This window comes from Cetorhinus maximus, chromosome 24 (assembly GCF_964194155.1).
Source record: "Cetorhinus maximus chromosome 24, sCetMax3.hap1.1, whole genome shotgun sequence".
Classification (NCBI taxonomy): domain Eukaryota; kingdom Metazoa; phylum Chordata; class Chondrichthyes; order Lamniformes; family Cetorhinidae; genus Cetorhinus; species Cetorhinus maximus.
Genome location: NC_135902.1, coordinates 45,251,635 through 45,279,102, shown reverse-complemented (window position 1 = coordinate 45,279,102; position 27,468 = coordinate 45,251,635). Strand labels below are relative to the sequence as shown.

The 27,468-nt window shown below is 41.8% G+C and overlaps 1 protein-coding gene across 3 annotated transcripts in view; it reads left to right on the top strand.

Moving 5' to 3' along the window:
* Positions 1 to 3,604: 3,604 nt before the first annotated feature.
* pgs1 (phosphatidylglycerophosphate synthase 1) overlaps positions 3,605 to 27,468 on the top strand; it is a 61,560-nt gene continuing 37,696 nt past the window's right edge. For 2 of the 3 annotated variants that reach the window (XM_078571141.1, XM_078571143.1), the window contains exons 1-7: positions 3,605 to 3,725; positions 11,619 to 11,814; positions 13,741 to 13,818; positions 15,305 to 15,404; positions 15,914 to 16,103; positions 18,832 to 19,010; positions 25,779 to 26,306. In XM_078571141.1, the coding sequence (XP_078427267.1) occupies positions 3,619 to 3,725; positions 11,619 to 11,814; positions 13,741 to 13,818; positions 15,305 to 15,404; positions 15,914 to 16,103; positions 18,832 to 19,010; positions 25,779 to 26,306 (1,378 nt within the window). In that variant the 5' untranslated portion in view covers positions 3,605 to 3,618. The remainder of the gene's footprint in view (positions 3,726 to 11,618; positions 11,815 to 13,740; positions 13,819 to 15,304; positions 15,405 to 15,913; positions 16,104 to 18,831; positions 19,011 to 25,778; positions 26,307 to 27,468) is intronic. The other variant, XM_078571142.1, reaches the window with a different exon arrangement.

Here is a 27,468-nt window from a genome sequence, read left to right as displayed (position 1 = left end):
CTGTCTGCTGGTTGCAGTGTGTAAGGTTTCAGTGTGTGCTCTGTCTGCAGGTTGCAGTGTGAAAGATTGCAGTGTGTGCTCTGTCCACAGGTTGCAGTGTGTAAGGTTGCATTGTGTGCTCTGTCTGCAGGTTGCAGTGAGTAAGGTTGCCATGTGTGCTCTGTCTGCAGGTTGCAGTGTGTAAGGGTGCAGTGTGTAAGGTTGCAGTGTGGTCTGTCTGCAGGTTGCAGTGTGTAAGGTTGCAGTGTGTTCTGTCTGCAGATTGCAGTGTGTAAGGTTGCCGTATGTGCTCTGCCTGCAGGTTGCAGTGTGTAAGGTTGCAGTGTTTTCTGTCTGCTGGTTGCAGTGTGTAAGGTTGCAGTGTGTGCCCTGTCTGCAGGTTGCAGTGTGTAAGGTTGCCGTGTGTGCTCTGTCTGCAGGTTGCAGTGTGTAAGGTTGCAGTGTTTTCTGTCTGCTGGTTGCAGTGTGTAAGGTTGCAGTGTGTGCTCTGTCTGCAGGTTGCAGTGTGTTCTGTCTGCAGGTTGCAGTGTGTAAGTTTGCAGTGTGTGCTGTCTACAGGTTGCAGTGTGTAAGGTTGCAGTGTGTGCTCTGTCAGCAGGTTGCATTGTGTAAGGTTGCAGTGTGTGCTCTGTCTGGAGGTTGCAGTGTGTAAGGTTGCAGTGTGTGCTCTGTCTACAGGTTGCAGTGTGTGCTCTGTCTGCAGTTTGCAGTGTGTAAGGTTTCATTGTGTGCCCTGTCTGCAGGTTGCAATGTGTTCTGTCTTCAGGTTGCAGTGTGTAAGGTTTCAGTTTGTGCTCTGTCTGCAGGTCGCAGTGTGTAAGGTTGCAGTGTGTAAAGTCGCAGTGTGTAGTCTGTCTGCAGGTTGCGGTGTGTAACATTGCAGTGTGTAAGGTTGCAGTGTGTGCTCTGTTTGCAGGTTGCAGTGTGTGCTCTGTCTGCAGGTTGCAGTGTGTAAGGTTGCAGTGTGTGCTCTGTCTGCAGTTTGCAGTGTGTAAGGTTGCACTGTGTACTCTGTCCGCAGGTTGCAGTGTTTATGGTTGCAGTATGTGCTCTGTCTACAGGTTGCAGTGTGTAAGGGTGCAGTGTGTAAGGTTGCAGTGTGGTCTGTCTGCAGGTTGCAGTGTGTAAGGTTGCCGTATGTGCTCTGCCTGCAGGTTGCAGTGTGTAAGGTTGCAGTGTGTGCTCCGTCTGCAGGTTGCAGTGTGTAAGGTTGCAGTGTTTTCTGTCTGCTGGTTGCAGTGTGTAAGGTTGCAGTGTGTGCCCTGTCTGCAGGTTGCAGTGTGTAAGGTTGCCGTGTGTGCTCTGTCTGCAGGTTGCAGTGTGTAAGGTTGCAGTGTTTTCTGTCTGCTGGTTGCAGTGTGTAAGGTTGCAGTGTGTGCTCTGTCTGCAGGTTGCAGTGTGTAAGGTTGCCGTGTGTGCTCTGTCCGCAGGTTGCAGTGTGTAAGGTTGCAGTATGTGCTCTGTCCACAGGTCGCAGTGTGTAAGGTTGCCATGTGTGCTCTGTGTGCAGGTTGCCGTGTGTGCTCTGTCCGCAGGTTGCAGTGTGTAAGGTTGCAGTGTGTGCTCTGTCTGCAGGTTGCAGAGTGTAAGGTTGCAGTGTTTTCTGTCTGCTGGTTGCAGTGTGTAAGGTTTCAGTGTGTGCTCTGTCTGCAGGTTGCAGTGTGAAAGGTTGCAGTGTGTGCTCTGTCCACAGGTTGCAGTGTGTAAGGTTGCATTGTGTGCTCTGTCTGCAGGTTGCAGTGAGTAAGGTTGCCATGTGTGCTCTGTCTGCAGGTTGCAGTGTGTAAGGGTGCAGTGTGTAAGGTTGCAGTGTGGTCTGTCTGCAGGTTGCAGTGTGTAAGGTTGCAGTGTGTTCTGTCTGCAGATTGCAGTGTGTAAGGTTGCCGTATGTGCTCTGCCTGCAGGTTGCAGTGTGTAAGGTTGCAGTGTGTGCTCCATCTGCAGGTTGCAGTGTGTAAGGTTGCAGTGTTTTCTGTCTGCTGGTTGCAGTGTGTAAGGTTGCAGTGTGTGCTCTGTCTGCAGGTTGCAGTGTGTAAGGTTGCAGTGTTTTCTGTCTGCTGGTTGCAGTGTGTAAGGTTGCAGTGTGTGCTCTGTCTGCAGGTTGCAGTGTGTAAGGTTGCCGTGTGTGCTCTGTCCGCAGGTTGCAGTGTGTAAGGTTGCAGTGTGTGCTCTGTCCACAGGTCGCAGTGTGTAAGGTTGCCATGTGTGCTCTGTGTGCAGGTTGCCGTGTGTGCTCTGTCCGCAGGTTGCAGTGTGTAAGGTTGCAGTGTGTGCTCAGTCTGCAGGTTGCAGTGTGTAAGGTTGTAGTGTGTAAGGTTGCAGTGTGTGCTCTGTCTGCAGGTTGCAGTGTGTAAGGTTGCAGTGTTTTTTGTCTGCTGGTTGCAGTGTGTAAGGTTGCAGTGTGTGCTCTGTCTGCACGTTGCAGTGTGTAAGGTTGCAGTGTTTTCTGTCTGCAGGTTGCAGTGTGTAAGGTTGCAGTGTGTGCTCTGTCTGCAGGTTGCAGTGTGTAAGGTTGCAGTGTGTACTCTGCCTGCAGGTTGCAGTGTGTAAGGTTGCAGTGTTTTCTGTCTGCAGGTTGCAGTGTGTAAGGTTGCAGTGTGTGCTCTGTCTGCAGGTTGCAGTGTGTGCGCTGTCTGCAGGTTGCAGTAAGGTTGCAGTGTGTGCTCTGTCTGCAGGTTGCAGTGTGTGCGCTGTCTGCAGGTTGCAGTGTGTAAGGTTGCAGTGTGTGCTCTGCAGGTTGCAGTGTGTAAGGTTGCAGTGTGTGCTCTGTCTGCAGGTTGCAGTGTGTGCTCTGTCTGCACGTTGCAGTGTGTAAGGTTGCAGTGTGTGCTCTGTCTGCAGGTTGCAGTGTGTAAGGTTGCAGTGTGTGCTCTGTCTGCAGGTTGCAGTGTGTAAGGTTGCAGTGTGTACTCTGCCTGCAGGTTGCAGTGTGTAACGTTTCAGTGTTTTCTGTCTGCAGGTTGCAGTGTGTAAGGTTGCAGTGTGTGCTCTGTCTGCAGGTTGCAGTGTGTAAGGTTGCAGTGTGTGCTCTGTCTGCAGGTTGCAGTGTGTAAGGTTGCAGTGTTTTCTGTCTGCAGGTTGCAGTGTGTAAGGTTGCAGTGTGTGCTCTGTCTGCAGGTTGCAGTGTGTAAGGTTGCAGTGTGTGCTCTGTCTGCAGGTTGCAGTGTGTAAGGTTGCAGTGTGTACTCTGCCTGCAGGTTGCAGTGTGTAACGTTTCAGTGTTTTCTGTCTGCAGGTTGCAGTGTGTAAGGTTGCAGTGTGTGCTCTGTCTGCAGGTTGCAGTGTGTAAGGTTGCAGTGTGTGCTCTGTCTGCAGGTTGCAGTGTGTAAGGTTGCAGTGTGTACTCTGCCTGCAGGTTGCAGTGTGTAACGTTTCAGTGTTTTCTGCCTGCAGGTTGCAGTGTGTAAGGTTGCAGTGTGTGCTCTGTCTGCAGGTTGCAGTGTGTAAGGTTGCAGTGTGTGCTCTGTCTGCAGGTTGCAGTGTGTAAGGTTGCAGTGTGTGCTCTGTCTGCAGGTTGCAGTGTGTAAGGTTGCAGTGTGTGCTCTGTCTGCAGGTTGCAGGGTGTGGAGCTGCAGGCTGACCCCCCCTCTGCCCTTTCCCAGGATGCTTCACTCGGCAATGATGGCGGCTCCCATGGCCGCGTACAGGCTGTTGGAGTCGTTATTTAAACCATTCGCCGCCGGTTTGACGAGGTTTAAAGCGGGACTGCGGAGAAGGGAGCGGAGGTGAGTTTTACCCGGTGTGAGTGTGAGTGTGTCCCCTTTCCAGGCCGGAGTTTGTGTGGGGGGTGGGCGGAGTGACTGAGGGAGGAGTCAGGCCCTGAGCCTGAGGCCGGACTCTTCCTGGTCAGAGACTCAGGAAAGCGGCAGCGGCTTGTTTATCAGCAGCGGCTTGTAGCTGTGTCAGTGACTGGAAACCTTCCCGGGTCCCTGTGAGCCGGTGCAGCATCTCCCCCGCTGGTGTCTCTCTCTCTCCTTCAGGGAGTTTGGGGGTTTGTAATTCAGCTTCTCTCCTTCCTCCACACGGAGAATACACCCAGCCTCCCGCCGGAGTCATAACTTCATAAATAACCCCACAAAAACCGCTTAGAGGAAATTCCTTTTTTGCACAACTCAACAGAAACCTTTTTAGAAACACTTGAAAAAACTGCTTTCTCGGATTTCTGGAAAATCTGTTGGGGAATTTTGCTCAATGCTACAATTTTTAAGATCCGCTTTTATTTAATCATTAGATTCAAGCAGTGAATTAAAATGGTTTTGACTTATTGGACAATTTAGAAGATTGTAGCTGTGGGAAATTATTGAAGTGATATTAAATTGTTTTGAAGGCATTGTTAGCCAGATCTTTCTCATAATGTGCAAAATATATTTTTAATTCACAGACACTATTGTTACATAGAACACACAGCACAAAAACAGATTATTTGGCCCAATTGGCCAATCAGCAACATCCACCTCCCCCCACCCCCAACCCCGCCACCACCACCTGCCGCCCATCCAACCCCACCATTATATCCTCCTGTTCCTTTCTCCCTCATGTACAGTATGTCCTCACTATGGTTGCGTTCCTTAAAATTGTGACTTTAGATGAAATAACTTCCAGGGAATCATAGTTTCCCTTAGGAATCCATGTTAAAGCCTGAGTGAGGTTCTTTTGGACATTTCTTCAGGAAAATAAATGTACATGTTGAAATACTGTACATGTTAGTACTGTGCGTCCCTGGCAGAAATAATTTGTAAAATAAAAGAAACACTGTGCAGTAATTAGGCTCTTTAGGACCTTTCTCATCAGAAAAAATATATAAAAATTATAAGTTGCAATGTTATACATTCCGAATTGCATACATTCCGAATTGCTTACATTCACAAATGAAATCGCCTTCAAAAGAAAATAAATTTAAAAAAATAAAAGAAATGGAATATAAATGTAAAAACTGCTCTCACTAGCTGTCTGGTTTGAGGGACTGGGCTCCATCCAGTGGCAGAAGTTGGCCAGTGTAAGGAGCAGCTGAAGAATTTCCGGACTTCGTGAGAGTGGGAGCAGACAAAAGAAGAGCAACAGAAAAGGTCCCGTGATGTGCGGACCTCAGCGGTGCTGGGCAAAATGTCAGAAAATGCCATGCGTGCATATGGGATGTGCAAGTCACAGAACAGGCAAACAACATCATAGTGAATGCTGCAATGTTGAACGGATATATAGTCCCTATTATATGAACGATGTTAAAGTGAAACAACTTTAAGCCGGGACTAACTACATATCTAGCTTCTCTTCAGATGTATCTACACTATTTCTCCTATGCCATAACATGTTCCACAAACTAACTACTCTCTCTGTAAAGACATTTCTGCTGAATTCTTTTTGGATTTATCAGTGACTATGTTATGATCCTTGTCGAGAAATTCAAACTTCCAGTTAGTAGCTGATCGGATGACAGGACAAGATTTCACATTTTAAGACTTCCACTGTAACAGTAGACTAAAAGTACCATTGACTAAACATTTTTGTAGGCAACTTAAACTTTAAATGAGAGAACAAAACTTTCCCTCTTTACTTTTAACACAACCAGAAATAATTAATTTTACAAGTATACGTTACACTGTGCTTTAAACAGACATTCAATTCTCCTGGAACCACCCAAAGATATCCTTAGCTGCTGAGGGTTTACTTCTGTTCTTTTCCTTTCTCAGCCTGTTAACATCAGAACAGGTAACATAACCCCTTCATTTTACCCTAAATTTAAAGACAAAGTCCCAAAACATAGCAATCTCATAAACCTTATATTTGTAATACTATCTTATGTTTATATTTATGTAAGGAATAAGTTTAACAGTGAAATCACTCTATAACCTGAGTGGTGATGTCCTTTGAATTTACAATTGAATATCCATTCTAACTTTAATAATTCTCATTTTATTAAAATATGTTATAAATGATAATTGATGTGGAGTTACATTGTACGATCTATAAATCACTTGGGCTGATTTGATATCTGACAAAGTGAATTTTGCTCATCAGATCTGTCCATGTGTCATATAAATTGTATCCCAATTGTATTCAGCCTTGAAAGCTCCAATTGTCCCAGGTTGTAAATGCTGGGATGTTGGAGCTTTCAAGGCAGATCAATTGATTGTTGTTCGGCATGAATATCAAGGGATATGGAGCTAAGGTAGGTAAATGAAGTTGACGTATAGAGCAGCCATGATTTTTTTTTATTCTTGCATGAGATGTGGGTTTTGTTGGCAAGGCCAGCATTTATTGCCCATCCCTAATTGCCCTGGGGAAGGTGGTGGCGAGCTATTTCCTTGAACCGCTGCAATCCATGTAGTGTCAGTACGTCCATGGTGCTGTTAGGAAGGGACTTGCTCGAGGGGCTGAATGGCTTTCTCCTGTTCCTATGTATGATTTACGTGTTCTTTAATCTATTAAATCATGATCAGATGTTAATGTTACACAAATGTCATGACTGAATTTAAAGATAGCATGATGTGTTTTTGTTTCCGCACGTTAATAATTTTATTGACCTTTAGAAAATAGTTCAAAAATATAGTAAACTCCTGCTGTTCACGACCCATTCATCGCAAATTTGATTACCTGCTTGAAAGTGTTTGTACACCCAATCGTGCTTCATGGCCCCAAATTTTTGCCCTTCTGTGATTTAACATTGAAGATTTTTCACCTGAACGTATGTTGGTCCTGAAATAGATAAAAGACTGAATTTAGAAGCCACAAAAACAATGTTTCTGTGTTGTCTTTTCCATGTAGAATGTACGGACTATGTATGTGTGATCTCTAACTGCGTGTGGTTTGCTGTGATTTGCAGGATACAGGACTGTAACTCCTGACCAGTACAGGTATTTAGCAGTACAGGACAGTACAGCCCTTTACTAAAAGTGAGTGAGTTAGAGCCAAGCAGACAACATCCCAGGAAACTGATGACACTTGAACAAAAAGTCACAATCTTAGTTAGACTGAAAAATGGTACAAGTGCTACAGGGAATACTCTGTCAAGGAATCCACAATCAGAAACATTAGGCAGTCTGAAGAAAAGAATAAGGGCCAGTGTTAGTGTTTCTGCGAGTCCTACTCCCAAGTTAACTTTTGTGTGCAGGAGAGATCCATACTTGGAGGAAATGGAGAAGTTACTCAACTTGTGGATAGAGCACCAACATCAAAAGAGGACCCCAGTTAATGGTCTAATCATTCGAAACAAAGCCCTTGAATTGTACCACCACATAAAGGGTAGTAAAGAGGATAGTGTTGGTGTCACCGGTGACAATGAAGGTGGTGCAGAAGGTGCCTCTCCTTTGACTTCGAAAGGATTCTCAGCCAGTACTGGATGGTTCAATCACTTTAAAAAAAACATTTCGGGCTGCATAAGGTGAAGTTGGTGGGGAGGCTGTTTCAGCTGACCAGGCCGCTGCAGGAGAGTTTCCCAAGGTGCTGCAGGAATACATTGAGGAGCTACCAGGCAGAGCAGATCTTCAATACAGACAAAACTGGCCTGTTCTGGAAGAAGATGCCAAACAGGACCTACATTTCGAAAGAAAAGACAGCTCCTGGTTTTAAAGCCGCAAAGGACAGGCTGACACTTCTGCTTTGTGCCAATGTGGCTGGTTTAAAATGTAAACCTATGCTGCTTTATAGGACAGAAAACCCTTGAGCTTTTAAAGGGAAAAGTGAATCTCATCTGCCAGGCTTTTGGAGCAATACCTGGGTTACAGCTTCAGTGTTTGAAGACTGGTTTGCCGGTTGCTTTCTGCCAAAGGTCCACACTTATCTGAGGGAAAATAACCTGTTTTTCAAGGTCCTACTGACCGTCTATAATGCACCAGGATATCCACACACTCTTGTAGAGAGCCATTCTGATGTTGACGTTTTGTTTTTACCCCCAGATATGACCTCATTTATCCAGCCAGTGGACCAGAGGGTCATTGCCTCATTCAAGGCTTACTACACCCGACGAAGTTTCAGCCACATCCTTCATCTCCTGTAAGCAGACCTTTAACCACAGTCTGTGGCTGCTGGAAAGAATCCAACATCCTCATAGCAGGAGGCATAATTAAGGACTCATGGGATGAAGTTAGAGCTTCAACCATAAATGCCTGCTGGAAAAAAGTTTGGCCTGAGGCTGTGAACGATTTCACAGGGTTCCCCAATGTGGATGAAGTGGCCAGGATTGTTGACTTGGCAAAACAAGTTGGAGGGGAGGGATTTGAAGGCATCACCACAGCTTAAATGGATGAGTTCTCATCGAGAGGAAGTCTCTGTGGAAGAATTGGTAGAACTGATGAAATTAAATGAAACTAAACAGGAGCAGGAAGAAGAGCCTAAGGTAGCTCAATTCACAACCAAGACCATAGAAGATCAGTTGAAGATTTGAAAAAAACAGGCAACAGACCATGACACAAGCATGGAAAGAAGCATTGTCTTTGTAGAGTGATTGACACTGCTATTGTTCCTCACCGAGAACTACACAAGATTGAAAGGCAAAAGGCAAAGCAGTCAACAATAACATTGTTCTTTTCATCCACATCAATGTCTGCATCAGCCATGTCACCCACTCCCTCTACCTCCACTCTCCAGTAAAGTGCTGTACTGTAATTTGTACTACACTGTAATTGACCAGTTTTACATTGTTTGACAATGCAAGAAGAAAAGAACAATTTCTTCAGTTAAATTGTTTTGAATCTACCCAAAGTTTTTTATTGCCTCAGTTTCCTTTAAAAATGTCAAATTTTGGGATGGCTACTACCTCAGGGTAGTGCCCTAGGCCCAACCATCTTCAACTACTTCATCAAGGACCTTCCTTCCATTACAAGGTCAGAAGTGGGGATGTTCGCTGATGATTGCACAATGTTCAGCACCATTCGCGACGACTCAGATACTGAAGCAGTCCACGTCCAAATGCAGCAAGAGCTGGACAATGTCCAGGCTTGGGCTGACAAGTGGCAAGTAACATTCACAGCACACAAGTGTCAAGCAATGACCATCTCCAACAAGGGAGAATCTGACCATCGCCCCTTGATGTTCAGTGGTATTACCATCACTGAATCCCCCACTATCGACATCCTGGGGGTTACCATTGACCAGAAACTGAACTGGACTAGCCATATAAATACTGTGGCTACAAGAGCAGGCCAGAGGCTAGGAATCCTGTGGCAAGTACCTCACGTTCTGACTCCCCAAAGCCTGTCTGCCACCTACAAGGCACAAGTCAGGAGTGTGATGAAATACTCTCCACTTGTCTGGATGAGTGTGGCTGCAACAGCACTCAAAAAGCTTGACACCATCCAGGACAAAGCAGCCTGCTTGATTGGCAGCCCGTCCACAAACATTCACTCTCTCCACCACTGACAAACAGTAGCAGCAGTGTGTACCATCTACAAGGTGCACTGCACTACTCACCAAGGCTCCTTAGGCAGCACCTTCCAAACCCATGACCACTACCACCTAGAAGGACAAGGGCACCACCACCTAGAACTTCCCCTCCAAGTCACTCATTATCCTGACTTGGAAATATATTGCCGTTCCTTCACTGTTGCTGGGTCAAAATCCTGGAACTCCTTCCCTAACAGCACTGTGTGTGTGTACCTACACCACAGGGACTGCAGCGGTTCAAGAAGGCAGCTCACCGCCACCTTCTCAAGGGCAATTAGGGATGGGAAATAAATGCTGGCCTCCCATAAATGAATGAAAGAAATCTAATTCACTCCCATTATAAAGTATGTTTGCCGTTCACAATTTCTCCTTTGTGAGATTTCTTGGGAACTTAACCCCTGTGAACGGCAGGACTTTGTGAACAAAATTATTACTCAAACAACAAACAAAATTTTTCAAAGGCATTACTCAGATGCACTGTATTATAATGATGGGTGTGTTACACCATACAAAGCACAATGTATCGTTCTATTGCTAAAGTGTAGCTGTATCCCTTTAAGGACACAGATTCTGATTGTTGTAAGTAGATAACTGAGCCAAACTTTTCTTTGTAGATTAGCAATTGATTGTAAATTCCTGTCTCTTCCAAGATCAGATAAAACAGCAACTACTGACCTGTTGTTCTTGTTAGGAATGCTGGATTTTACAAGACGGTTATGTTTTAAAAATGTCGTCTTTAATTTAAGGTGAAATGATGTGCTGGAAAGGTGGAGGGATGGCGGTCATGCTAAACACCTCTGCTCGGAGACAGACCCATGTGGTCTGGCGGCCACAGGAGAGAAACTCAAATAGAAACCTATTGAAATATCAAGTGACAGCTTCCACTGTAACTCACAGAAAGGGACAGCTGCTTTGTGAAGCACAGAGAGGGAGACAAAGCAGATTACTGCTCTGTGGAGAAGCTACAAAGCTACTGCTGTGAGAGCAGGGTGAACTGTTTGGGTGTTATCAACTAAGTTGGATGCTTGTAAGAGTTGGTTTATTGTTCGAAAGGAAGGGAGCAGAAATTACTGGACTTGTGGAGCTTTTAGTAACAAGGAGTCGCTGAAGTGGGCCTTGCTGCTGGAAGTCGTTTCTGGAAGACTCCGGCTGAGTGGGATGATTTTTGAAGCACACTGGATCGTTATACCTAGTGAGCAGGGAGAAGTGAGTCTATTGGAAAGCTATGGGTAACTTTATACCTGTTCCTGTAATGCTTACCATCTGCCGAAAGTGCGATGCACATCAAAAAGGGTTGTAATATGTATCTCGATTGTTAGTTAATGTGAAAGTACCTTTTCTTTGGTTTGGTGTATTCGTTGCCTGTTAAATAATCTTTGATCTATGTTGGTTTTCGTTTGTTTGTTGCAGTATAAGTTTTAAAACTTTAAAGCTTGTTCTTCAGTAATTTCCATCAGTCGCTGGCAAATTCATCAGTTTTAAAAAGTTATCGATCTCTAGAAGGATCATAATAATCTAGTTTGTTGAATGTTATGCATTTCCAACAAGGGCTGAAGTGGGATGCATGCACAACTTTTCTCTCAGTATATCTCAACTGGTCAGGAGAATCTTCCTTAGAAATTGACAGCCGATCAGCTTTTTTGTTGGAATCTGTAATTTAACACTATTGTAAATCATCACAAGACATGCACGAAAGTGGAAGTGTGGAAATCTTGTCTTGTTTTTAATTTTCTACGATGTATGTGGCGTGTTAAGTGAATGGATGAATAAACAGTTGGATTTGAGAACTGCTATGTGTCCCATATCTGCTATCTGTCCGTTATTCCAAGCAGAACGCTGATGAGCCGTGGTGCATTTAAAAACATACATCTTGTACTGAGAGAAGCTTACGTTTTGAAAAATGCCACGAGCAACACTGAACTAGAAAATGAACTTATTAATTATTGTGTTCTGATAAATGTCGATAGAGCTGTTGACTTCCGTTAATTGAAAACTTTTTACCATTTTGTGACTATCTAGATAAAGTGGACTTGATCAACATGTAATAACTGCTCTCTATGTAAAACAAAAGCAAAAATTTCTGGAAAAACTCAGCAGGTCTGATAGCAACTGTGGAGAGAAAAACAAAGTTAACGTTTCGAGTCCGTATGACTCTTCTTCAGAACTCAGCTCTCTGTGTAAATACTTGTGCACACTCACAACTAACCTGCTATTTTTTAACGAGGTTTTTTTGTGGCTAGATCTTCATACCTGCTGTTGGCTCCATTAGTATGTCAAACCAAACCACAGGCTGACCTGCCGTCGTCTCCTTGCTATGTTTCTGCACACAACATTCAACGATTCCAGTGGATTGGGGAACTTGTTCCAACTTTTGGGATTTCAGGCAGTCAGGTGAAGCTCCTGAACACTCCCTCCGAATTCTATGACACAATGAAGGTGAGTTAATGAGTTAATTTAAATGTGCAAACTGGTTTAGATTATAGTCAGAGCAGGTGCACAGTATCTTCTTGTATATAAGGTACCGTCTAAATTTGGCCAGTAAAGACCAGTAACATTTCATTTTTCAATGCTGGAGTTGGTTTTTGTATATGCTGTTCCACAAGCCCATCTTTATCCCATCAATTACCTTGGAAAAATGTCTAATGATTGTTTTTATATATACGTTACCATTTCACAAGCATGCCTGTACTAGGCTCCTGCACTCTATAACAAAGTATGATGGTTTTCAGTTGTTTGTGTTAATGATGGCTGAGACTTTGATCTGCTATGGCACCTGTTCCTTTTTGTTCATGATCAGAGGATGCAACTGTGTCTAGTTTCTATCTGCATCTGAGTTTGATTAGCCATTTCCTGCCATGTTTGAGTAAAGCTGAAGAGGTTTTTTTTAAAGTTCTATGTGCGACTCTTCAATGTGGTGGTGTAATGGTTTTGTTACTGTAATTTTGAGGCCTGGATTAAAAATCCAGAGCATGTGAGTTTGAATCTCACCATGGTAGTTTGAGAATTTGAATTGGGACTATGAAGCTGCCACATTGTCATAAAAAATCCAATTGGTTCAGTCATGTCATTTGGAGGACAGCTGCAGTCCTTGCCTGCTGGGGCCATATGTAACTCCAGGTCCACTTCAACATGGTTGACTCTTGCTTGTCGACTGAAGTGGCGTCTGTAACAACACTGCCGCAGATCAAGAAGGTCCACTACCACCTTCTCAGGCCAGTTAGAGTGGAGCCTTGTTAGTAATGCCCACATCCCAAGATGAGTAATGAGAGTAATATGGACTGCCAATGGAATTTGTGCTTTGGGAGTTTCATTTAAATATGTGCACTTTTTGCTGCAATGAAGCAATAGTAACAATGAAAAGGTGAGCAGGGCACAATGTGCCTTTTCATCTCTGCAATCTGAGTTTCATTCCTTACTGACTAAGAGATTGAGTTTCTCCCTTCTATAGTAGCAGGTGGCTCAAGTGAAATGGTTTTGGGCACTCTTGGCCAGTTTGCTGCTGAGTGTATGCCACGGTACAGAACAGCCTAAATTCCAATACTGACTTGCGGTCTTGCCCAGAAGAAGGGTAACAGGTATGAGTACTATAAATGTCATATCAGAAATATTTTTCTGAGGCTGATTTAGTGGTTTGAACTGTGGAGTTGTAGCAGTTTTACCCTCTGTCCAGCCATATGCTGTATCTGACATTGGGTAAAAAAGAGTGGGAAATTTTCATTCATAGATTGACGGGCATAGATATGACGTGTTGCAAAAAGAAAAGTGTAAATTCATTATCTTTGGTATTTGTGGAGAAATTGGTTCAGAGCTTTAAAATAAACTCTTCCAATTCTTAACTGTGTTAAATCTGAGAGATTAAATAGAGAAGGAAATTTCATTTTAAAATTGTGCTATTATAAAGTAAATCCTAATGAAAAATCATAATAGGATAAAAGTTACCACGATAAAACATTAATAGTGAACAATGATTTGTTGTTTACATACGTGTGCTTTCTTACATAAAATAAAATCCTGTTTCCTTCAAATGCAATATAATTAAACAACGAATAGTAAAAAAAAACAAGGATTATAATAAGTCGCCAACTCTGACTTCACCTTCTTATGACCAGGCAGTATGGGTCAGTAGGAACAGAGTTATAGTTGACACTAATGGAGATTGGGCTTTCAATTTCTAATGAATTCCTGTTGCCTCAGTTTTATGTTGAATAGCAGTATTACCCTTATAAATTTGCATAATAGTGAACTGAATTACAGAATCTCAGAATTGTTATTGCGCAGAAGGAGGTATTCGGCTCATCATGTCTGCACTGACTCTCTGAATGAGCAATTCACTTAGTGCTTTGTTTTGATCTGTATGAATAGGAACACATCAAAATGGCTAAGAAGAGAATAGTTATGGCTTCTTTATACCTTGGAACAGGACCTTTGGAACAGGAGCTGGTGGGTAACGTACTGGAGGACCACAGAAGTTAATTATTGAATGGTATTTTATTTGCCTGTTTTTATGGGAATTAAGGAGTAATATGGCAAATGCAGCACATAGTTAAGTACGGCTACAAAATAGTTAGAGCCCACAAATGATTGAGATTTGGGCAATGCACCGTATTGAACTTCAGGTGCAGGATTTATACAGCATTGCTTTGTGCCTAAGATGTTCCCACACAGGGAGTAGTGGAACTACAAACAGAGGTGGATGGTTCCACAAAGAGTAGGGTTGTTATTTAGTGAGTCACTTGTTACTGCTGTCATATATCTCTGCTAGGACAAGAAGCACTTCTACAGAGGCCTATGAGTAGCTTAACCTCTTGTCACCTGTTGTGTCTGGGATTCAGCAGGATGTGGGGATAGGAAGAGGAAATCTATTTGAGGGGAATTAAAAGAATACCTTTTGAGTCCTGATATAAAAGCAAAATCCTGCGGATGCTGGAAATCTGAAATAAAAAACAGAAAGCGCTGGAAATACTTAGCAAGCCTGGCAGCTTCTGTGGAGAGAGTAACAGCTAATCATTCAAGTCTGATATGACTTCTTCAGTACTAAGCCCTGATGCTTGCTGAGCCTTGTGTCTAGTTTGGGGAACTTTTGGGCCTTGTATCCAAGTAGGAATGCTTATTAGCAATCCTTCAGACCTCTAACTCTATCTTGGAATTAAATAGCCAGTTTAAAGTATAATGTTTGCAACCTGACATTCTTAATACCTACCTCCCTGGGACTTGGAGTCTGTCCACTGTCATCACAGTTGCTTTTGCCATTGTCTACAAGTGCGAACACTTTGCACTTTCTTCCCAGTAAAGCAAACTGGGTGCTCCTTTTGCCTTAGCAACCACGTAATCCAGGCCTGTTGTCAGGTAGAATCCTGAATAGGTCACCGACCCCCTTTCCTCAATTTTACCCTAAATTAAAGAACACAGTTCCAAAGCATATCAGTGTTATAAAACCTTGCAATTGCAGCAATGTAGTTGTGTATATATAACTCAATTGGGAATAAATTGTTGAAACACATTTTCTTGATGTGGCGATTCTATACCTTACCTGTGTAATTGACATAGATCACATTTGATTTATAATGAAATGCATACATGAATCTAGTTGGAGCATCCCTAATATTGTAAGAAAATTTTCTGTCCAGACTTGGTAAAATTGGTCTGATTTTTGAATGATGCATGAAAATATGCAAATTTTGCACTGATGATGTCTCTTTCCACTGTTTTACTTTTCCAAGTTACCCTGATAAAGCAACAATAGAAAATTGAAATTTAAGTCCGTCTAGGAATGTAGAAAGATTGGAGGGAAGAGGGAGTTACTAACTTATTTGGTTTTTCAGAACTGAAGATTAAAATGAAATCTTGAAGTTTTATTGGTGCTAATTGAATTGATATTCCAGTTTCAACTAACAAAATATATGGTTTGTCTCCTTGATTTAATCAGGTAGACTGCATAGAAGAAACACTGCAAAGGTCACAGGAGGAGACTATGGTATCTGATCTTAGAGTTTCTGTTCTGCTAGATTGCACAAGAGGGTCTAGAGGTGTGTAGAAGGTAACAATTGTTACCGTATAAAGCTTAGATATTCCTTAAATGTAATGAATGATTACATTGTAATATTGCTGTTATAGGTTATTTATTGAAATTTTAATTAATAATATTACATTTTAGCTGGTGATTAATGAAGGCCAGTTATATATTGCATGTGCTATGCCTGCTTTTTCTCATTAATATACATAGCACCCTAATAAACAAAGTTGTAGTTTATCTACTGTCTACTGTGTATTAGATATTTTGAATTGTAATTTGAAGAGACCGTGAAAGGTTTTACCAATAGTGTCTATTGGTAAGAAAAAGTTTGTCTCTTGTAAGGCACTAGTTCAAAATCTACAAAGGGTGCTCCAAAGTGGAAAATATTTTTGTGCATTTATATTGTGCATTTATTCTGTTTGCAATTTATTAACTCTTCCCCATTAAACATTTTGACAGGGTTGTTTTATCTGAGTGTTGCTCATCCTTCTAGTTATAATTGAACTGTACTACTCTATCTAGGCAAGAAGAATTCTCGAACCATGCTGATTCCACTGCTCAAGAAGTTTCCAAATCAAGTGCGTGTTTCTTTGTATCACACTCCAGATCTCAGAGGAATTCTTAAATTCCTTCTTCCAGAGCGGTTCAATGAGACAATTGGGCTGCAACACATCAAAGTCTACCTCTTCGATAACAATGTCATTATTAGTGGGTGAGTATGAAAAAAGTTGAATTTATAAATAATATTGATTGAAATTTGCAGTGGAGAGGGAGGGATATAAGTAGTAAGTAATAAGTGGTAGTAAGGAGAGCAAATTGGGAAAATCATGGTGATGTGGAGAATTGAGTGGCAGGAATTCTATCCTTTCTGTTTCCTGCCTGGCAGTGCCCAGATTGGGAGGCTGGACAGTTGCAGGCTGGGAAAGTTAACTGGAGAAGTCCACAGCTGCTGTTGAGGGGATGTTGCTGGGGGTGGTGTTAGGGACAAGAGCCAGGTTGTAGGTGGAGTGGAAATGAGGGGTGGTGGTTGGGAAATTGGGGGCCAGGAGGCTCAGGACCAAGGGTAGTGGGCGGGTGTGGGAGTGTCAGCTAACCATGGCAGTGAGGTGAGGCGTGATTAGCTAAGTATTTGTTTGAGGGCTTGAGTAAAGAAATCCAGTTTCTCTTGACTCACAAGCAGTGCTCTTAAAAACCACTTACTATCTGCAACCAGTTGCTCTTGTTTCTCTAAATGGCAGGGTTCCTGATTCCTAGGAGGTCTGTCTTTCGGTTGCATTGTGAAATCCTGATTTAAATATTATAATAACGTGTTCTGCCACTCCATGTTGGGACACAGGCACAGAGCACAAACCTGTGGTAAAGATGGCAGTGACAGTTGGTTCAGGTCATGTTTCTCAATTTATTTTTACTTTTAAACCCTACCCCTCCTAACTCCATTCCATGTATTGTGAAGCGGGTGATTAATGTAAATTCTTAATCACTTCAGTTTCACTTACGGTAATGATCATAATTCATTTGTTATTGATTTGTGATTTATTAGGCCGATTACTTGTGGGGTGTGAGTAGTTTGTGTACCATGTGCTACTTGTCAATTAAGGGCTGAAACAACTTCTTGGAAATATCAGTGGCTTGCATTCACGTAGTGCCTTTAATAGCAAAACGTCTTGGTGCATATTAGACACAGATTGGCACTGAACCAAAAAAGGAGACATTGGAAGTGGTGACTGAAAGCTTGGTCAGAAAAAGTAGGTTTTAAAAAGGGTCTGAGAGGAGGAGGAGGAGAGGTGCAAGGGAGAAAAGTTTAGAGAGAGAGATATCTGAAGGGGAAGCTGCCAGTGGTGGGGTGGAGCTAGTAGGAAATATGTATGAAGTCAGAGTTAGAGGAACACAGAGTTTGTGGAGAGTTGGGGGTTGTTGAAGGAGGATACAAAGATGGAGAAGGACAAGGCTATTAAACGATTTGAACATGAGGATGAGAATTAAAAATTTGAGGTATTGGTGGACCAGGAACCAATGTAAGGCAATGAGCACAGCGGTGATGGCTGAACAGCCCTTGGTGCGGGCTAGGAAATCGACTCTAATTTATTGTTAACATTGAGAATTCTAATAGTCGTTTGGTAGTACAGAACTTGAGTATTCCTGAAAAAAGAGACATTTCTTGTCAAAGCTTTTCATCTTGCACTCATCAGGACAATTCGCAAGAAAATCCCAATGTCAGGGGAAAAGGAAACAACATACTTATACTATATGAGAAGAGAGTGCTGATTGGTTGGCAAGTGGACTCTGATTGGTAGAGGCTTTGCCATGGAGAATGCACCAGTTAGCAAGTGGACTCTGATTGATAGAGGCATTGCCATGGAGAATGCACCAGTTTGAGAACTGGTGCATTCCCAATATTGAGAATTCTGCCAGCCTCTTTGCTGCAGGTATGTGGAGGCCTTCTAGATTTCTAAGTATAGACTGAGCTGGTGTAGTGTTGGATCTAGTGTAATTATGAGAGCATTCATTGGCCTGGATTTTGTGGTCAGCAGCAAATGAATGCTGTTAGCTGTTAATTACACTTACACTTGCCCACAGACTTTCTGTGGGCTTTTGCTCACAGCCTCCAGTTATTAGAAATCAAAAAGAGTGCCGTGCACTCCACAGGGAACCAGGATCCATGTGAACAGGGCACATAACTGTGTATTTCCTTAACTAATCAGATTGTGGAATTACTGTAACATGCAGAGTCTAAATCAGGAAGTGTAAGTTAGAATATATAATTCAATGTAAATGCATACCCAGAAAGCAAAATAGAGAGGGAAAGAAATATGCGATTCAGAGATATAAAAGGCAAAGTATAAAGAGAGTATCTCTCCACAATTAAAATCTGAAGGAATGAGACTCCATACAATCTGAAAATTAATTTTCAGTGCCAGAGAAATTGTTTGGCAGCCATTAAAGACTTAGCATACTTGTCCATTCAGATGTAAGTGAAATTTCAAGCCCCAGCTTTTTGTAGTGTGTTTAGATGGGATCTGTCAGTCAATTACTCTAGCTTCATGCCATTATATGTATTTGCATGTTGAATTTTTTAGTGTGATGCTTGTATTGTGAGGCTTCTGGAAGAATAGGACATCTTGGACCACAACTTCCTGATTTCCGCGTTTAACTGCACAGATGCCGGAAATTGTTGCCTGGTTTATACTTTAATAATGACGAGCGCTGGTAGCCTTACTGTTACTGCTATCGCAAAATCCTGCCCATTGAATCTTAAACCACTGTGGGTAATGACAAAAAAGTATGTCGGAGAGGGTGGAGCCTGTATGATGTGTCGCATGTTCTGTGCAGTGACACTGGTTACAGTGTTCTGAAGATGCTGACATTTGGGGAGCCAAAATAGTATAGCAATCGTCAGGTCTTAATACAAATAATAAAAATGATTTTTTTGAACTCTCTAGAGCAAATCTGAGTGATTCCTACTTTACGAATCGACAGGATCGTTATGTTTTACTCCATGACTGCCGTGAGATAGCAGATTTCTTTGATGAGCTGGTCAATGCAGTCAGCGATGTCTCACTTCAGTTACAGCATAATGATACTGCGGATGTGAAACCGGGAATGATCCATCCATTCACAGGTAGGGTAAATTGATGACTTTTCCAGAAACAGACTCAGTGTGTCGTGGAGCTTGTACCCTCTGAATTTTTTGTGTTATGTCTGGGAACACGTGTATGAAAAAAATGATGTGTTCTTGAAACTGGATGTCACCAAAAGATATCAGAGGGTGTACTTAAGAAAAGTCCATGATCTTCTTTTACTCTCTGCAGCACTGAGTTACTCAAAGCAATCCTGTTGCCTGAAGGTGGCCCAGATTCCATTCAAGGGTTCATAAAATAGCAACACTAATTTAGTGAGAAGAATCCTGTTTATGTACAGAACAAGAATCATTTATAAGTAATTTAATGCAAGTTGATCAGTTTGACTGAATGTGATGGCTGTCAGATATAATTTTTCCGCTGCAGATATTTTGTCTTAGTTAAATCTCATCTGCCCAAAGTCCTGATTGTATTCAACATTTGTTAACATGAAGTTGATGTGAAAGTGGCAAAACTATTTTGTGTGACTTGCAATCTGCCATCTTTTAAAAAGGGCTCAAATGTTCTATTTCTCCTCCAGCATTGCCTCATCTATCTGCTCTGTTGTTGATTCCAGTTTACTTCCATCAAATCTCTTCAGATTTCATTTTCTCCGTGTGCTGCCTTCATTCTCCCTCAGTGTAGTAGATGAATCACTGCATCTTCACTTCCTTGAAAACTTTGGGGCCATTACAAATTAAAACAAGGCCCAGTTTCTCCATGTCCTCATACCCATCAACTAATGCCTCTTGATGGTGCAAACCATGATCCTCCTTTATCTATCAACATTTTTGGCCTCACTAGCTCTTCTGAGCTCAAATACAATTCCCACAACTCCCGTCAGCCACCTTTGCGAGCTCCAATTTTTGCTCTCGATCTATTTAAATTCTTCATCTTGCAATCTCCTGATTTTTCAGATGGACTTCCCATTTCCCATGCATTGCAAAAAGCCTAGTTTCCTCATTCATTTATCCCTCAGCAATTTTCCTTTTTTCCCCATAAGCTCAAATTGGTCAGAAGCCTCACACACTCTTCCCCTATCAGTGGGGGGGCTCCTTTAACACTTCTTGGGATAGAACACAAAGAAATTTGACATCTAATGGATGACCCTTCTGCCACCTCTGAACCCACTTGTCAACATGACCTTTAACAACTTTTGGAGTTGTCTTTCACTATGGATCTTGGGTTTCTCAATTAAATATTTGTGTTTCTTGCCTGCGTTTCGCAATTTTAAAAAAACCTCCTGTGGTGTGGCAGGGTTAGAGCGTGGGGGTGTAATAATTGGACCGAGGAGGATTGGGTGATAAAGGGGTAAAAGGATGGGGAACGGAGGGAGGGGGAAGTTCATGGAGAGGAGGAATGTGATAGAGGAAGAGGAGCTCCTTTAGCCTTTCTCCAGTATGACAGCATAAAAATGAAAAGGCTTTTGGTCTGGGCACAAACGACCCAAATGCCACCGTTGTCAGCGCACTGGGGTTGATGGGTATCAGCTGGTCACTCGGGAGCAGCTGACTGAGAAGGAGGAGAAACATATTATTGGTTATGATGGCTGTATCAGAGGCTGGAAATCACTACTGATGCGTTACCTGGAGCTGAAAATGAGAAAGTGATAATAGAGTTTAATATTAATTTTGAAAGTTTAAATAGATTTAAAATGAAATGTACAACATCCTCTTTATCTTTTTTTCTTTACCTGTACTTGTGCGAGCTGCCAGGGCTGGCGCCACTTGGATAGCTCCACAGTGACACCTGGTGGCAATGGCGTGAAGGCTGACAGCAACTTTTCTTAACACTGTCTTCTTGCTGATTTAGTTAAGGTGTAGCTAACATTAGGCAAGATTGAACATTGAAAATCTATATTACTGTGGCACCTGGATGTTTAACATCTTGCAAGTACCATAATGGGATACTGAAAAATATGGTTGATATTGGAGTTTTCAATGCAGTTTTGAAATTAAATGTTGTGTCTCATGTACCGTTTTTAGTGTAGAATAAATGCTTAGAAGAAATCCTGTGGTGCCTTTGAGTGTTACACTACAATTATTTTGTTGTGTATAACTTGAGACAACTGATTTTTATACATTTCAGGTTTTTTTTTCAATGTAGGCTTGATTTTGAAAATGTTTTCGAGCGTGGCAGCACCTCTGTGATTTTCTAACTGGCTGTGGGACAAAAACTGTGGCCAAATTGTGATATGTAAATAATTTGTTTGAAGAATAGTTTCTTGCAATTGTTTCTCTCAAGATGCTTCACTGAAGCAAAACTGCCCAGTGAATTAAACTGTCACTTCAAATACAGGAAAGTGGATTTTCCACAGTATTGATTTGCGAATAATCGTAATGTCTTAGTCATAGGACTATTGCCAGAACGTTTAAGAACTGTTTATTGCAGTCCATTGACTACTAGCTGAACACATTATCCTTACTAATGTTGACTATAGGGATTGAGTAAGGCCAGGTGGGCACCAACCCTGAGACATTTGTTCTTGCAATTTATGATCATTGGGCCTTTTTTTGACAGAAGCTGTATGATCCTTATTCATAAATGAGTGCTAATGGTTTAGCTGTGAGCCCAGACTGTAATAGGAATATGATTTCCTGCACTTCATGTGATCTTCATTTCTATTAAATTACTGTAAATGAAAATTACAGTTGAAACTATTACCTCATGCATGAAATTGGGCATGTGATTCTGGAAGGATGTTAGGCTTTTAGCTTTAGCCAAAGCAAAGCATGTGTGTATCTCTATTTAAAGCTAGATACTTTGAGGGGAGGCGATGGTGTAGTGGTGTTGTTGCTGGGCGAGTAATCCAGAGATCCAGGGTACTGCTCTGGGAACCCGGGTTCGAATCCCACCACGGCAGATGGTGGATTTGAATTCAATAAAAACCATTGTTGATGGTTCACTAATATCCTTTAGGGAAGGAAATCTATTGACTCCTGACCCACAGCAATGTGGTTGACTCTTAAATGCCCCCAGTTGTAACAAACTGCTACAAAGTCACAAAAAATGAATGAAACTGGACGGACCACCTGGTATCGACCTTCACTGTCGCTGGGTCAAAATCCTGGAACTCCCTTCCTAACAGCACTGTGGGTGTACCTACACCACATGGAGTGCAGCGGTTCAAGAAGGCAGCTCACCACCACCTTCTCGAGGGCAACTAGGGAAGCCCACATCCAATGAATAAAAAAAACTTTTGGTAAAATTGTTTAAATTATTTAGTAACTGCAGTAGGGCAATTTTTGAGTGTAAAGCACCAAGTAAGTTGATGGCATCAACATTTCATCCATTGGTTACTGTTTTTTGTTTGCTCTGCACCTTTACTGAATGCATCAACTTTTAGATTGTGTTTGCACCTGTACCTGAGGAATGTGCAGTATTTTACAATGAACACATTGAACACTGAAAATTCTAAACCATCTTGGGTGAGCTAATGTAACTGTTCATTCTGGTTATACTTGCTTATACTTCAGATATGGACATCACTAACAAAATATATTTGATTGTCGGAAGACCATAGCTATACGTTTGGGTAACTTATTTGATTACTCCAATTTTTAATTATGGGGTGAAAACTATTCCGAAGTTCCGCTGACAGTGATATAACAATGCTGACATTTGTTATAAGTCTAGGAGTAACTCGAAGCTAACTGATCTCTTGTTGACTACCTGACCCTATCTTCAATGAATCCTATCCTAGCTGTCCGCAATTACTATTAGTAGTTGGTCATTCGGGTCATCAGACAAAATAAACATTGGAACAGGAGTGGGTCATTTAGCTGCTCAAGGCTGTTCTGCAATTGAGTGAGATCATGGCTGATCTGTGATTTAGCTCCATATGCCAGCCTTTGTCCAGATCCCTTAACACCTTTGGTTAACAAAAATCTATCAATCTCGGTTTTAAATTCACAGTTAATCTAGCATTAATTGCCATTTGTAGTAAAGAGTTCCAAACTTCTACTAGCCTTTGTGTGTGGAGCTGTTTCCTAATTTCACTCTTAAAAGGTCTAGCTCTAATTTTTAGACGATGTCCCCAGTCCTAGATATCCTAACCAGTGGAAATAGTTTATCTCTATCTACCCTATCTATGACTGAGGTACATGGAACGCACCATAACCATATAATAGCACTGTTAGAAATTGTGGGCCTGTTTTAGATATAATCTTGGGTTCAGTAACGCTGTCATTTCCATAAGTGTTCTCCACTTCTCTTTCATTTTGTGGTTCACTTAAACTATCTAATATCTAGTTGTATGATAGTGTAACTTAGGCAGGGGACCCGCTTGTTATATGACTGTGATCTTTGCACATGCCCTCAAATAAACTTTAACGTTCTTTTAATGAGATGAAGCTGGATGTTGTTGGTAGTTAACTGAACAAATAGATGAACATTTGTAGTAATTCCCACCTTAAATATGCAATGGTCTTGTTTTGCCTCTTGTGGCAAATATTAAATTATACCAGACTCATCCTTTGAGCTGGCTAAAATACATTCACTTTTCTTGGGCTGTATTTTCCTCTGGAATCTCACCAGCTATTTAAGTTTTTTTTCCTGAAGGAGACTGGACTCCTGCTTGCTTCATTTGACAGTCTTAGTTGGAACCGACCATAAATGTGTTTTGTTCTGTTTCTAAGAACAGGAATTTGAGGGTGACTCCTTCCTCCCATTGCTTCCCTGTCCATACCTTGGCCACTATCTTTTTCACTCTGAAATGTGGTCACTTATTAAAAAATCATTCCAGGGATGTGGGCTTCACTGGCAAGATCAGCATTCATTACCTATCCCTAGTTACCCTCGAGAAGGTGGTGGTGAGCCACCTTCTAAAACTGCTGCAGTCCATGTGGTGAAGGTACTCCAGTAGCGCTTGTTTGTTTGGGAGTTTGAAGATTTTGACCTAATGACCATGAAGGAATGGCAATATATATTTGCCAAGACGCTTGTGAAATTAACTTCCTTAGCACTGAAAAGATCAAAATTAGCTCTTATGATTATTCTATCTTTGAAAATAATTTAGTTAGTAATTCATGCCTTTTTTTTGTACAAAATTTGTTATTTTTAGAGGACATGCACAGATTTGTATTATAATCATTAATTTGACGCCATTCAAATGTCTGTTTTTGTTAACATGTAAATCAGGAGCAGGAGTAGGCCATTTGGCCCCTCGAGCCTGCTCTGCCATTCAATAAGATCATGGCTGATTTGATTGTAGCCTGAACTCCACATTCCGCCTATTCCTGATAACCTTTGACTCCCTTGTTAGTCAAGAATCTATCTACCTATGCCTTAAAAATATTCATTGATTTTGTGTCCACTGCGATCTGGGGAAGAAAGTTCCAAAGATTCACAGCCCTCTGAGAGAAAAAAATTCTTCTCACCTCCGTTTTAAATGGGAGATCCCTTATTTATAGACTGTGTCCCCTAGTTCTAATCTCTTCCACAAGGAGAAACATCCTTTCAGCATCCACCCTGTTAAGTCCCCTCAGAATCTTATATGTTTCAATAAGATCACCCCTCAATTTTCTAAACTTTAATGGATACAGGTCCAGCCTTTCCAACCTTTTCTCGTAAGAAAACACACCCCATCCCAGGTATCAGGCAGGTGAACCTTTTCTGAACAGCTAATGCATTTATATCCTTTCTTAAATAAGGAGACCAAAATTGTACACCACACTCGAGATGTGGTCACACCAATGCCCTGTGCAGCTGTAGCAAAACATCCCTGCTTTTATATTTCATTCCCTTTGCAATAAATGACAACATTTCATTTGCCTTCCTAATCATTTGCTGTACCTTCATACTAACTTTTCCTGATTCGTGTATCAGGACAGCCAGATCTCTCTGTATCTCAGAATTCTGTAATCTCTCTCCATTTAAATAATATGCTGCTCTCCTGTTCTTCCTGCCAAAGTGGACAAGTTCACATTTTCCCATATTTACATCATCTTCCAAATTTTGGCCCACTCACTTAACCGATCAATGTCCCTTTGCAGACTTTGTCCTCTTCACAACTTAGTTTCCTAACTATACATTCGGTCCCTTCATCCAAGTCATTGATATAAATTGTAAATACAAGTTCGCGGGGGTTAGGTTCCTGAGAAACCTCACAAACGGTGAAATCACAAACAATAGATATGTTTTTCAATGGAACTCAATTAGATAGGTTCTAGCCATGCGAGAACAACATTGTTTTGTGCAAAACAAAAACAGACAGAAATACCTGGAAAAACTCAGCAGGTCTGGCAGCATCGGCAGAGAAGAGCACAGTTGTTGAGGTGTAATACCTGTACACAACAGATGGGGGAGCCTCTGAGCAATACTGTACATCAGTAGCAGTTTCAGAATTGTTTGGGCTGCATTTCAGCTCCAGAATAATAACCACTTGACCAAACAAAATGCCTTGATTGCCATTTTCTTTAAAAAAAAGAGCGTAGGCGAGAAGACCAGCTACTGTGTTGCCTCCATGTCAGGAAGCTTGTTCCCGCCCTGATCAACACACTAACACTCAGCACCTGCCAAAAGCCATTTGTAACAGAAAGTCACGTGAGTGTCTGTCTGTGTCATGTGATCCCCGCATCGGAATGCAACAAGTGCAGGGAGAGAAAAACGTGGATGAGCGAACATTGCTCAGGCAATGGGTGATGCAGCGCACAAAGTGCACAAAGCGGTTAAGTGAAAATGCAAACAACGAAGTCGCGAAAGGCAGGACTTTATTTAAACTGATCATGGAAGCAGCAATACTTAAGTGCACTGTTGGAATTATTTTTCAGGTAGTCGAGCAGATTTCTGTGCAGCAGCAAAGGAGAGGATCATGGCCGTGGTGAATGAAGCAAGAAGCAAGCAGCAGTGCGGGATCCATGTAAACAGCCTGTCTGAAAACAGTTCTGAAGAAGAGTTGCTTGTGCCCAGTGACATTGGTATAGCTCCAAAACACATAGATACATGGATTTACCCCATAATACAAATGAGACCATTTGAAATAAGAATAGATGAGCAAGTGACTGAAACTTTAATGATTGAAACTGAGATGGATTCTAAGATGTACTTGACTTCAGGATATTTCAACCTCACTCAAGCCTACATGAATCTTATTTTGGGCACCAGTGCAGATTACCAGATACTGCTAGCCTCACCAGAGGTAAATGGCTTCTTTGGTGCTAAGGGTGTAGCAGGAGCCATTCCTTCTGCTTATGTTTACATTGCCAGACAGTTTTACAGCAGAGTGTACCAGAGTGGGCTGCAAGATAGAATAAGACTACATGAATACTTCAGGAAAGACTGGACTTTCCATGCAAAAGGTGGGTGCTACTCTTTTGAACAATGGCAAAACACTTTAAAAACTGGATTTTAAAGAAAATGTATGTTTTTTTTTTAAAGTGTGATTGTATTGGTTTTTCTGTCCTCATATTTGCCATATGAAGACTTCCTAGATTTTTTCATTAGGTGAACTGCTTGCAATTCACTAAGGTTTACTAAAGGGCTGAACTGAGGGAATGGGAGGCTGCAAGTTGAATTGTTGAACTTTTTTAACTAACGCGATTGTTGACTGTGCTCATTGTGCACCTCCTGTGAAAATTCCCCAGTGGAAGACTATGTAGGAAACCTTACCAAGTACCAAGGAAGAGAAGAATTCACTCTATGATCTAGTTGAGAAGTTAAATCACTTGATGGCTTTTGGTGTACCTTGTTGTTGAACATTTGTACTCTTAACCTGACTTGGTTGGTAACACATTCACATCTACATCGATTGATGTGGCTCAAGCTCCATTCCAGTTCGTTATTATGTAATGTAGGTTTGGCAGTTCAGTACAGTATTGAGGGAGTGCTGCATTGTCATAGGTGCTCTTCAGACAAGTTATTCAACTGAAGTCCTTTTCCGATGATGTTGTGGAAGAGCAGGAAATGCTGTCAGCTATCTTCCTCCTAGAGCAAGGACCATATTAAAAAAAATGATAGTTTATCTTTGCTGTATTTGGGATATTGCTGGTGCAGAATTGGTGTGTAACAACAGCCAACGCACTCCAAACATAATTCACCATTTGAAATGCTTTGAGACATATTAACATGCAGACAATTTAACATTGTTCTGTGAAAATGATATTACATAACATGTAATCTATTTTGTTTTGGAACACTTTTTCCCTTTTACCTATGATTAGATTAAGAGAATGACAACTTGATTACCATTGCATCTTGTGTAGCAATAATGTTACATGTTGATGCTGGAGGGGTTAAATAACCCTTGACCACATTGTTATAAGTTTAGTGTCTGTCATATGTAGTTTTTGCAGTGTAATTATAGGATTCCTTGCAATGTGAACTCAGCGTGGTGCTTTTTAAAAAATTAATTTATGGATGTGGGTGTTGCTGGCTAGGCCAGCATTTATTGCCCATCCCTAATTGCTCTTGAGAAGGTGGTGGTGAGCTGCCTTCATGTACTGCTGCGGTCCATGTGGTATA